General features: G+C 36.6%; 1 protein-coding gene across 3 annotated transcripts in view; it reads right to left on the reverse strand.

The window, feature by feature from the left end:
- TXNDC16 (thioredoxin domain containing 16) overlaps positions 1–11,783 on the reverse strand; it is a 101,686-nt gene that overhangs the window by 51,873 nt on the left and 38,030 nt on the right. For all 3 annotated transcript variants that reach the window (XM_014592439.2, XM_027776633.1, XM_006160541.3), the window contains exons 8-10: positions 10,522–10,672; positions 6,387–6,553; positions 5,907–5,967 (exon numbers count right to left, since the gene is read on the reverse strand). In XM_014592439.2, the coding sequence (XP_014447925.1) occupies positions 5,907–5,967; positions 6,387–6,553; positions 10,522–10,672 (379 nt within the window). The remainder of the gene's footprint in view (positions 1–5,906; positions 5,968–6,386; positions 6,554–10,521; positions 10,673–11,783) is intronic.

Consider the following 11,783-nt stretch of genomic DNA (forward strand, 5'->3'; position numbering starts at 1 on the left):
CCATGGATACCAGAGACAATGTGGGAGGAGGGTGGGACATGGCAGAGGGTGAGGGATGGGAATCAAGGATGGCAAAACGAAAAACAAAGTATACAAGACATAAGAATTGGAAAATTATTTGCTGATAACATGTATGTTGATGTGCTTGATTGAGCCAATACACAGTGTATTTTGAATCGAAAATTCATCTGTATGTTGTAATGATGTATAGTGAATTAATGTAAAAAATAAATTTAAAGAGAAAAAAAAGAAATATAATAAAGATAAAATCAAGCACACTGAATTTGTTCCAAATGTACCTAGACAACTTTATAATAAACTCTTTTTTTTTTTTTTGGAGAGGTTTTTCGCTATAGGGCGCGTGCGCTCGCCAGACAGACAGAGAGAGACATAGAGACAGAAGGCGAGAAATCACCCCCCAGGGGGATGGTCACGTCACAATCCCTTCTCCTCCATTCTCCTCTCGGGATCTTGGGCACGCACGCACACGCGCCCAGCGTGAGTTTTAAGCCACCAGGTCTGGGACATGAACTGCGGTCGACCACGTGGGAGTCCAGCGACATAGCCATTACACTAACTGCTGGTTCCCAAACTCTTATTGATATGTAAAATTCATACAGAAAAGAACACAAATGTTAAATGAATAGTTTGATGAATTTTTAAAAAGTGAACACACCTCTGCAACCACCATGCAGATTAAGATGCAGAAGAACGTTGGGACCAGCAGATGGCATAATGGTTATGTCACGGGATTCCCACGTAGTTCACTGTGGTTTGAGTCCCAGGCCTGGCAGTTTTCACGGACACTGGGCACATGTGAGTGCCCAAAATCCCAAAAAGGGGAATGAAAGATAAGGGACTGCAGTGTGGTCAATCCCCCCCCCAGGGGGTGATTTCTCACTTTGTTTCTCTATGAAAGTGTTTCAAGTGAAAGAATGTAAAAAAAAAAAAAAATTAAAAAAAAAAAAAAAAAAAAAAAAAGATGCAGAATGTTACCAGTACACCCAGGGCCATCTTCTTACTTCTCCCTGTCATTACCCTCCCACAGAGGAAATCACTGTGCTGGTTTTCACCACTGCTATAGTTTGAATGCTTGTGTCCCCCAAAACACGTGTTGAAACTTAATCATCAATGTGATGGCATTATGAGGTGGGGCCATGATAACAGAGCCCTGTGAATGGACGTAGTGGCTTTATAAAAGGGAACTAGCTCATCCCTTCCACTACGTAAGGACACTGAGCAGGTGCCATCTGTTAATCAGGAAAAGGGCCCTCACCAAACCCACATCTACTGGCATCTTATCTTGGACTTTCCAGGTCCATAAGTATGAGAAATAAATTTCGTTTATAAGCCATCTAGTTTATGGTATTTTATTACAGCAGGCCTATTGGACTAAGATATTCACCATCTAAAAATGTGATCAGTTTTTTTCAATCATAAAATGGAACAATAGACAGTTTCTACTCTTTTGTGACTGCTTTTGTTCGACATTGTGAAGTTTATCAATGTCGACATATAAAAGCAGTTCATTCTTTTTTTAGAAATGTTTAAGGATTTTTTTGTTTTTTATTTTGTTTTGTTTTAATTTGACTAGAAAGGGGCAGAGTGAGAGAGAGAGGGAAAGTGAGAAGGCAAGCTGCCAGGTCCAGGACTTGAACTATGGTCAACTATGTGGGAGTCCAGTGCCCTTAACAACCATGACACCACCTGCCAGCTCCATAAAAGTAGTTCTTTCTTTTTCAATGGTATAAAGTAGTCATTATTTGAGTATACCATAATTTATTTATTTGTCCATTCTATTGCACATGGACATGTGCTATGTCTTGTTTGGGACTACTATAAATAATACTGTGGTTATGATTATACATTAATGCTTTCGGGGCATATACTTATCCATTTCTATTGAGCACATGCCTAGGAATGGAAATGCCAGTTCATATGATATTCAGAACTGCAGCTTTAGTAATACTGCCAAATATTTTCCCAGTTTACATTGTATCAATTTTGTCTATCAGCAGTATACAAAAGTTCCTGGATCCTGGGACCAGCAGTTAGCGTGTAGTCGACCGCAGTTTGACTCCCAGACCCAGTGGTTTAAACTCACGCTGGGTGCATGTGCGTGTGTGCCCAAGATCCCGAGAGGAGAATGGAGGAGAAGGAATCGCAGTGTGGCCATCCCCCCTGGGGGGTGATTTCTCGCTTTCTGTCTCTCTGTCTGTCTCTGTCTGGTGAGCGCATGTACCCTATAGCAAAAAAAAAAAAAGCTCTTAGATCCTCACATCTTTGTGAACAATTGGTATTGTTACTCTTTAATATTTTAGCCATTCTGGTAGGTATTTATATCTCTCTTTATGCTAACTGCATTTCTATTTACTGTTTATTTACTAATTGGAAAGGGGAAAATGCATCTTATAATAGAATTTGCTGCCTCTACCTTTAACTCATCTATCAAATATGGTATCATGGTTAAAAACAAACATCACAAACTTCAATATGAGTATAATGAGGGGGTCGGCAGGTGATGTGGTGGTTAAGGGAACTTGACTCCCACATGGCCAACTGCAGTTGAGTTCTGGAGCTGGTGGCTTGCCTTCTTACTTTCTCTCTCTCTCCCTCCCTCCCTCCCTCTCCTTCTCCCTCTCTCTCTTTCACATTTTGTCCCTCTCTGATTAAATTAAAATAAATAAAGTTAAATAAAATAATTTATTTTTAAAAAGATAGGGAACAGCAGGTGGCATAATGGCTACATCGAGGAACTCCCATGTAGTTGACCGTGGTTCGAGCCCCAGAACCAGAGGCTTAAATTCACACTGGATGCATGTGCATGCATGCCCAAGATCCTGAGAGAAGAATGGAGAAGGAATTGTGGTGTGGCCATCCCCCTAGGTGGTAATTTCTCGCTTTCTGTCTCTCTCTGTGGTGAATGCAGAGGCTCTAAAAAAAAAAAAAAAAAAAAAAAAAAAGGTTGAATATAATGAAGCTAACACAATGAAGTATTATTATCTAAAATGTTTAATAGAGCTAACCAACCTTAAAGCTAACTTTCAAGTTTATAGAAAATATAGGAGAACAGAGAAAAAAAATAGACAAAAGCAAAAAGGAAACAGACAAATTCAGAAAAACAAATCCCATTTATCAAAAATGTCATTTTTATGGGGAAAAGGGGATGGGAGATCTAAGATTTAAAAGATTTAGGAAACATATCAAATGCAATTTATAATTCCTGATTGGATTTTGGTTCCCAAAGACTATCTAAAGAAAATTATTTTAGAATGAGAAAATTTTAATACAAACTGATTTTGAAATTAAGTTATGATATTAAGAAATTATTCTTCACTTCATTAAGCATGAAGAGATTGTGATTATATGTGGGAGAATTATAAAATATTTTGGAGAAATTATAGATAAAGCAAATAAAATAAAATGTTAATTATTAATCTAGCTAGTATATTGTTAATTCTATTTTTATTTCTACTTTTGATTTTTTTTAATAATGAAATATTTGGAGTTGGCAGGTGGTGGCACTGAACTCTCACATGGCTGACCATGCTTCAAATCCTGGTCAAATTTTTAAAAATAATAATAATAATAATAATAAAGTAGGATAGATCATTCTTTAAAATAAAAATAACATGTTTAAGAAAGGAATAAAAATGGATTTTAAACGCTTGATATTAAGAAAGATTCTAGGCATTAACACAATTTCTCAGAATACAATCCCACTAATCACTGCCATAGAGAAAAAAATATCTGAAGAATTAATACGCCGCTAACAGAAATGTCACAACTTTTACTATACATCATAAGGCTCTTAATGCAGTAATTCAAGTACATAATACTATTTATGCAACCAATACTAATACTTAGGGACCCTTGCACCCTTTGCCTGGAGTAGTACAGGAAAGGGAGTGGAAAGATGATTACACAATCCTAGGATTAACATTATTGCCCTGACTCTAAGGTTTAAAAAAAAATGTACTGGGAAACAGCAGAAGGCATAATGGCTATGTTGCCGGACTCCCATGTAGTCGACTACTGTTCAAGTTCTGGACCCAGTGGCTTAAACACACATGCGTGCGTGGCCCAAGATCCCAAGAAAAGAATGGAGGGAAGGGATTGCAGCATGGCCATCCCCTTTGGTGGGTGAGTTCTCACTTTCTGTCTCTCTGTCTCTCTCTTTCTGGTGAGCATACACGCCCTATAGCAAAAATCTCTCTCAAAAAAAAAAAAAAAGCACTGAATTTAATAGAGAAATTCATAGGAAAGCCTGTTCTACTATTTACAGAAAACCTCTTTACAGAGAGCAATATCTAATATATAACCTATTTTACCTCACACTATACCAAAAAAAATTTTTTTGGAGAGGATTTTGGTACGGGACACTTGCACTCGCCAGAAAGACAGAGACAGACAGAGAAACAGAAAGCAAGAAATCACACGCACACACACACACACACACACACACACACACACACACAAAACGGGATGGCCACGCCGCAATTCCTTCTCCTCCACTCTCCTCTCGAGATCTTGGGCACATGCACACGCACCCGGCATGAGTTTTAAGCCACCAGGTCCGGGACTTGAACCATGGTCGACTACATGGGAGTCCAGCGACATAGCCAAGCGACATAGCCATTATGCCAACTACTGGTTTCCCAAATTATTTTAATGTATTTTAACAATTTAAGACATCGAAACTAGGAAATCAGCATGAACTTTAATTCTTCTGTAAAACAAATTTCCAATAATAAATCTTTTAATTTCTTACTTAAGATTCTTTACTAGAAAAACAATTACTTCAGAAGGTTCTAGTCTTTCCAGTACAGCCATAAAGCAGGGCACATTGCCCCATATGATCACATATGTGATTACATATGTGCTATAGTTTCCCATTTGGTCTCGCAAAATTTCTTGCAAGTTAGAAAACTAAGTTTTATGACTATTTTCACACATGAAAAAACTGAGCCTTGGAGCAGTTAGTTCATGCATCTGTATACAGAACTAAAAAGGATGATAATCCAAGTTTTCCAACTCTTAACCCAATATTCCTAACATAGATTTAAGCAAAAGAATTTCAGTTTTCGTTTGGCAGTTCTTAAACGCAGTCTTAGCACATTTATACAGTATCCAGCTGTTAGGTTTTAAAGAGTTCTTAATTTAAAAAAAAATTTAATTTAAGGAAAAAAGGACATTAACAGAAATTTATAAAGTAAATATCAATGGCCAAGAAACCTTTAAAAAGGGTCAACCTCATTCACTAGTAATAAAAGACATGCAAATTAAAATAACTTCTTTGTCTATAGAAAAAGCATTTTTGTTTGTTTGTTCACTTTGAGATGGTAATACTCAGTACTGGCAAAGTTACATGAGAAATAAGGAATTCCAAGCCCTGCTGGCAAAAAAGTATAATCTTTCAAGAGGACAATTTGACAATGTATTTTAAAAACCTTAAAAATTTCCATTTTTCCTTTGACAATTTCACTTACAGAAATTTTGTCAGAGGAAAGAATCAATCATGTTCAAAACTGTTCAGGGCAGGAATTACATCACAAGAGCAAGGAATTAAATATAATCACAAGAGCAAGGAATTAAATATAATTTTAGGTGAAAATTAAGATATATAGCATGATCCTACTTTTTATATACACACACACACACATACATACACACACATATGTAAGAAAAAGAGACAAACTGACATTTAAAATATAAAAATGTTACTAGCAATTATTTCTGGATAGTGACAATTTATGTTTTTCTATAATAAAGACACATTGCTATATACTTACACACATTTACATTTATATATTTATATTGCTTTATATTGCTTCCATAATAAATATATACTGCATTTACTTTTTTTTAATAAGCAGAAATTGTACACCATACATAAAACAACTAACCTTTTCTGCCTTTTTGAAGACCACGTTAGCATGCTGAGGAATTTTCACTTCCAAAGAGTCCCTTTTTCGAAATGAAAATAAACGTTTTATATTGCTAATCTGGAGAATAACAGTCATCTAAAATAGAGCTGTAAATTCTGATACTAAAAACAGTTTATAAAAAGATTACAATTTAGTAATTTAGTGAGTCTGAGAAATTTTACACATAAACACAGACCTGATTTTATAATCTCTAGCTTAATCTACATCTTCATTTAACAAAGTTTACAGTTCTAAATTTTAACTCAAGCTTAAAGTTAATACATTAATTTTAGTTTAGGAACTGACCCTAACAACACTGTAATCTACTAGATATTTTAATTTATTAGTAAGTGATTAAAGTACCACCTTGAAATATAAAAAATAATTGAAATAAGAAATTAAAATATAAAAAGTATTACTGTTTTGCTAAATACAGTGAACAATCAATGTTTAAGATACCTTAACAAGAGTAGAACTCCTGCTTTTCCCAGAAGACGCCAAGCAACCCATTCTGCAGTTCTTCTATCGGCTTCATATGTAGCTTGCTGGCTAACAATAAAAACCAGTGGCAATCCTAGTTGGAGATGAACAGTTGAAACTTGTTGAGGATCTTCAGCAACTTCAGTCTTCATTTTTAAGAAAGAACAAAATGTCTTATGTGATAATATTTGAACATTTGCATTTAAACACTCATAATTCTTATTAATAAAGTTACAAGTAAAAAAAAGTCTGTGAAATAAACAACATTAACAAAAATGATTTAATATTTTCCTTTTTTTGAGAGAGAGAATTTTGCTATAGGGCGTGTGCGCTCACCAGAGAGACAGAGAAACAGAAAGTGAAAAGTCACCCCCCCAAGGGAATGGCCATGTCGTAATTTCTTCTCTTCCATTCTCCTCTCAGAATCTTGGGCATGCACACACACACACCTAGCATGAGTTTAAGCCACCGGGTCCAAGACTCAAACCATGGTCGACTACATGGGAGTCCAGCAACACAGCCATTACACCAACTACTGGTCCTGATTTCATAAATTTCCTAAGTCGAATGCTCTTGATGTACCCATATAAATTAAAAAGTGTTATAAACTAACTTATTTTATAAGGAGCTAAACATAAAATTATAACAATAAGAAATAGGCATACTATAAAGAAACAAATGAAATACAATAAATAAAACAGTATGGTACTGATAAGCACATATAAATATTTTAAAGGAAACAGAACGGATAACTAAGGAATAAACTCTTTCATGTAAGAATTATAATAAATGACACCTTTCAAAACAAAGGAACATTAAGTTAAAACAGCACATTAAACATACGTATCAAATTTCACTCTCTCCTGAAATTGCAAGAAAACTCCAGTAGTCGGCCATGTGGGAGTTCAGCACCCTTAACCACCATGCCACCTGCCAGCCCTGCAAACTCTCAGTTTTAACTATAGAATCCCAAACTTGCTTGGGAACTGTCTGATACATCTGGAAGAGACATATTGGATGGAAAGTGGCAGGAAGGCTCTAAAATAAGGAACAAGTCAAAGCTTTTGAGAAATATAGTTAGATCCCTAGATTGCCCTCCCCAGCTCCATGAGCTTAGGCAACTGTCCCTCTCCCACGCCAGCGAAGATCTAGAAGACTTCTTTAACAGCTGGGAATATGGATACCATACCAAAATCAGAGGCATTGAGGAACTGAATACTGAGATGCCCCTCTCCCTACTGAGTTCTCAGAACGCTAGCAGTCTCAAGCAGAAACTTATAAGATATTTTTCAGGGGATCTTTAATAACTCCCAAAAGCCTAAAGATACTGACATTGGGGTTCACCAAAAAGCAGCCCAGGCCCAATCACCCTTTAAGGCTCTGAGTCAATAAATATTCCCAACATTCTCATAATTTTCCAATTAGCATTTTAGTTTCAAACTCTAAATTGTGAACAGATATCCAACAATTAACATCTGAGGAAAGCCTATAAAATGAAAGAGACAAGAGCAAACTGAAAAAATAACATGGGGGAAACAGACTATATATGCAGGAAGAAGAAATGTTTAGACACCACTGCTGATAACCTCGAGGAGATGGTAAGACATTTCATCCATAAAAAATTAAAGTTGAATAAATCTCCCAGGAAGTAGAAAAAATACGGGCGGAAGATAGAAGAGGATAGGTAACAGAAATGAAGTAGTAGTTCAAGAGATCCAAAATCTAAACAATGGGAGTCACAGAAAGAAAGAAGGGAGAAAATAGAAATTGACAAATCATCACTGAAATAAACACAAGATTGTCCTCAACTGAAGGACACAAGCTACCAGTTGAAATAGCCCACCGCGTAATCAATACAGGTGATAAGAGTAGATACATGAGATGTCTTCTTACAAGGTTCTGAATCATTAAGGAAAGGTATTGCCTATAAAATATTTGACTTTCCTTTGTTTTTTAACCTCAAATATATCCTTCAAGAACAAAAAACAACCTCAAAGACTGATATGGTCAAATGTTTAAAGTACAAAGATGTAAAAGTGACCAAATCAGTTCAGAACTCTTTAAGGTCTTCCTAATTCTACAAGGGTAAGCTCTTAGACCTTAGTCACTCTTACCCCACAACCCCACAGAGTCTCAAGAAATCTTTCGAGGGAACCAGCAGTTAGCATAATGGCTATGTCGCTGGACTCCCACGTAGTCGACCGCGGTTCACGTCCTGGACCCGGTGGCTTAAAAAACTCACGCCGGGCGCGTGTGCGTGCGTGCCCAAGATCCCGAGAGGAGAATGGAGGAGAAGGGATTGCGGCGTGACCATCCCCCCTGGGGGGTGATTTCTCGCTTTCTGTCTCTATGTCTCTCTCTGTCTGTCTGGCGAGCGCACGCGCCCTACAGTGAAAATCTCTCCAAAAAAAAAAAGAAATCTTTCGAGTCTCTGTCTCCTTTTCTGCACTGAGCATTCATTTGCTCTGTTCTGGTCTGTGAAACTCCACTTTATCAGTGCTTCCTGGCCTCTCTTTGCTGACACCACGGTCTGGGTTCTCAGTTAATCTCTCCAAACTAGCCTAAATCCTACATCCCAGGTTCCCTGGTTCCCTAAGAAAAAGGAGTTTGAACAAAGAAGGTGCTTAGATGCATCATTTGTGAGAGAGCTGAAACAAACCTCATTTTGGATTTCCATTGACAACTGAATGTACGTTAGGGTAAGCAGTGACTAGAGCAAGGACACCTGCATTGCACAGTGCCAGTGAGCACCGTTCATGTCCTAGTGCATGACATGGATGTTTCAGGAGCTGTTATTCACACAGAATGCAACATAAATGGTGCCCTTGATTTATTGCCATGTCCTGCCTTAATGTAAAGCCACACTTAATTGAATTCCAAGCCATTATGTAGTCTCCACTTTTAGTTTCTTAATTTAAAACTAATATTACATAATTTCTGAGAAGCATTATAAAGTGAAATATGGTCAGAGAATCTCTCTCATCATTTTCTATTTTAAAAAAGAAAATAATTTTAAAACATACAAAAGAAAATTTATGAGCAGAAACTTTAGGGAAGGGGTACAAATTCAAGCCAGAATGCCACACCAAAAGAAAAAAAATAGAAGATTTTTAGTAAAGCTTGTTATGAGTCTTAATCCTGCCTCCAATACCAAAAGAAGTATCCTGAGACTTCTTAATAATACCCTAGTATTTGAAAAGAAGGAAACAAGGCTAGAGGGAAATGAGAAAGAAGTATACAGTGAGCGGCCCTCTTTCCTCCCCTCCTTTCCTCCCCCCTTCTTTCTTATGCCCTTTCTTTCTCTGCTCTATGAGAAAATGGGAGATCAAAACAAATTCACAGTGGGCCAGCTCCACAGCCTAGCGTTAAAAGGAAGCTGGATTGCAGGTGACTGCCATTCTCCAACTCTGGCAACCTTGAAAAACACTTGCATGAATGTCTAAGATCCCCAAAGGATAGAGAAATAGTGGAGAAGGGATTGTTGCGAGACCACACTACATTGTGGGTAACTTTCTCCCTCTCTCTTTCCCTATCTCTCTCTCTCTCTCTCTCTCTCTCTCTCTCTCTCTGGCAAGCTCACATGTGCTCTGGCATTTTTTTTTTTTAAATCAAATCTATAGGGTATTGTTTAAATGGAAGTAAGATACATGCTTTCTCCCAGTTGAAAAGAAAAAGACTGATAAAGTACTTTCTTTTTAAAAAATGTTTTGGAGCCAATATTCAACCAAAGAACAAATTACTTAAAATAAAGAGGGCCAGCTCTGTGGCACAGCGGTAATGTGCCACTCAAGAGAAGCTGGATCCCACATGGTAACAGTGGTTTGAATCCCCAGTCTAGTCAGCCTGAAACACACTAGGCATGCACGGGAGTGCCCACAATCAGACAGGCCAGAGGACTGGAGGACGAGGACCATGGTGTGCCCAGACCCTGTGGAGGTTGTGGACAATGCTCCTCTCTCTCTTTCTGTGTCACTCTCACATGCATGCATGTGTACTCTTTCATGAATAAAGATTTCTCACTTCTTCTCTGTAACTAAAACATGTTTCTACATTAAAACTTAGCAAATGTTATATACAAATTATCTACTATATTAAAAAAAAAAAAGACACATACCAACAAAGGTGCCTTCATTGTCTTAATAAACAGGTGAATGTTCAGTGTCGTCAGTGGCTTTCCCATTAGCGTTCTTCTACATTGCTGGGTCAAATCCAATACAAGTTTACAATGGAAAAAGTAAAGATGTGCATATTCTATATCCTCAGAGCTGCAAATTAAAAATTGGGATCAGATTAATTTAATTAAGTTCAATGAGTGATCTTTCAGCTACCCAAAAAGACATAAAGTATTTTTTAAATTATTTTTTTGAATTATTGTTTTAGTAAAGGTTTAAAAGAATAGAACATTGAAGTAAAATAGGCAAAAAAGAGGATACAGGTATTAAAGAAAATTAACCTTAATATTTGAACAAACCATGAGTTGTATAAGCGAATTGTTTTTCCTGAATTCTTTTATATGGTAGCTCCTAAACTGGGTTCTAGGCGGGACTATGTATTTTTTTATTAAAAGGCTGTCACCTTGTGCACAATGAGATTACCTCCGAATATAGTTGTTTTTCTAGAGCTATGCTAAATTAAGCCTTTGTAACACAAATTATCTAGGTTTAATTTAAACCCAAAGCTGTTTTGAATAAACTTCAACCAAAATATGCCTTAAGATAGAAACCATGTGACAGTCTGTGGGAGTTTGTGAGTTTGCATCTGAAATATTTCAAAACTCAGCAAGTATGGCTTATAATTTGAGTTTTGGCATTCCCTTTAATATGAAAATTCAAAGATAATCTCATACTGGGAGTAAGCATGGCCAAAATTAAAACAGCGTTTTTAAAATCTCCATATGGCATTAGTAGGGTTTGGCAAAGTGTTTCAAAATTTATTTTTAAAATGTTATTTTATTCTTGAGACATGCTTAAACTGAGTGTCCAAGGTTGACTGATTTAAAATTTAATAACAAAGTAACTTCTAATAGAGCCAATGATTAAAGACAGAATCACTCAAAAATGTATTTAATACCTACGGGATTAGCTCCAGTGTTAAACATATAAGATAAAGATGAGTAAGACTAATGTAAATCAGAAATCATAATTTTAAGAAGATAAGACTATTCAAATAAAGGTGATGCATTTATTAAAATGTAATGTAGAAGTGTTATATAAAATGCAATGAAGAAATAAAGAAGAAAGAAATATTTCACTCTGCCTCAATTTGGGGAAGAAAAGGAGGGAAGGGAAGGGGCAGTCATCACAAATCAAAAAAACAGAAAGGGAAAGAATGACTTCTCCAAGAAGATAGGACAAATGAGCATCTGAAACAGCAGGA

This window comes from Tupaia chinensis, unplaced genomic scaffold (assembly GCF_000334495.1).
Source record: "Tupaia chinensis unplaced genomic scaffold, TupChi_1.0 Scaffold000688_1, whole genome shotgun sequence".
Taxonomy (NCBI): Eukaryota; Metazoa; Chordata; class Mammalia; order Scandentia; family Tupaiidae; genus Tupaia; species Tupaia belangeri.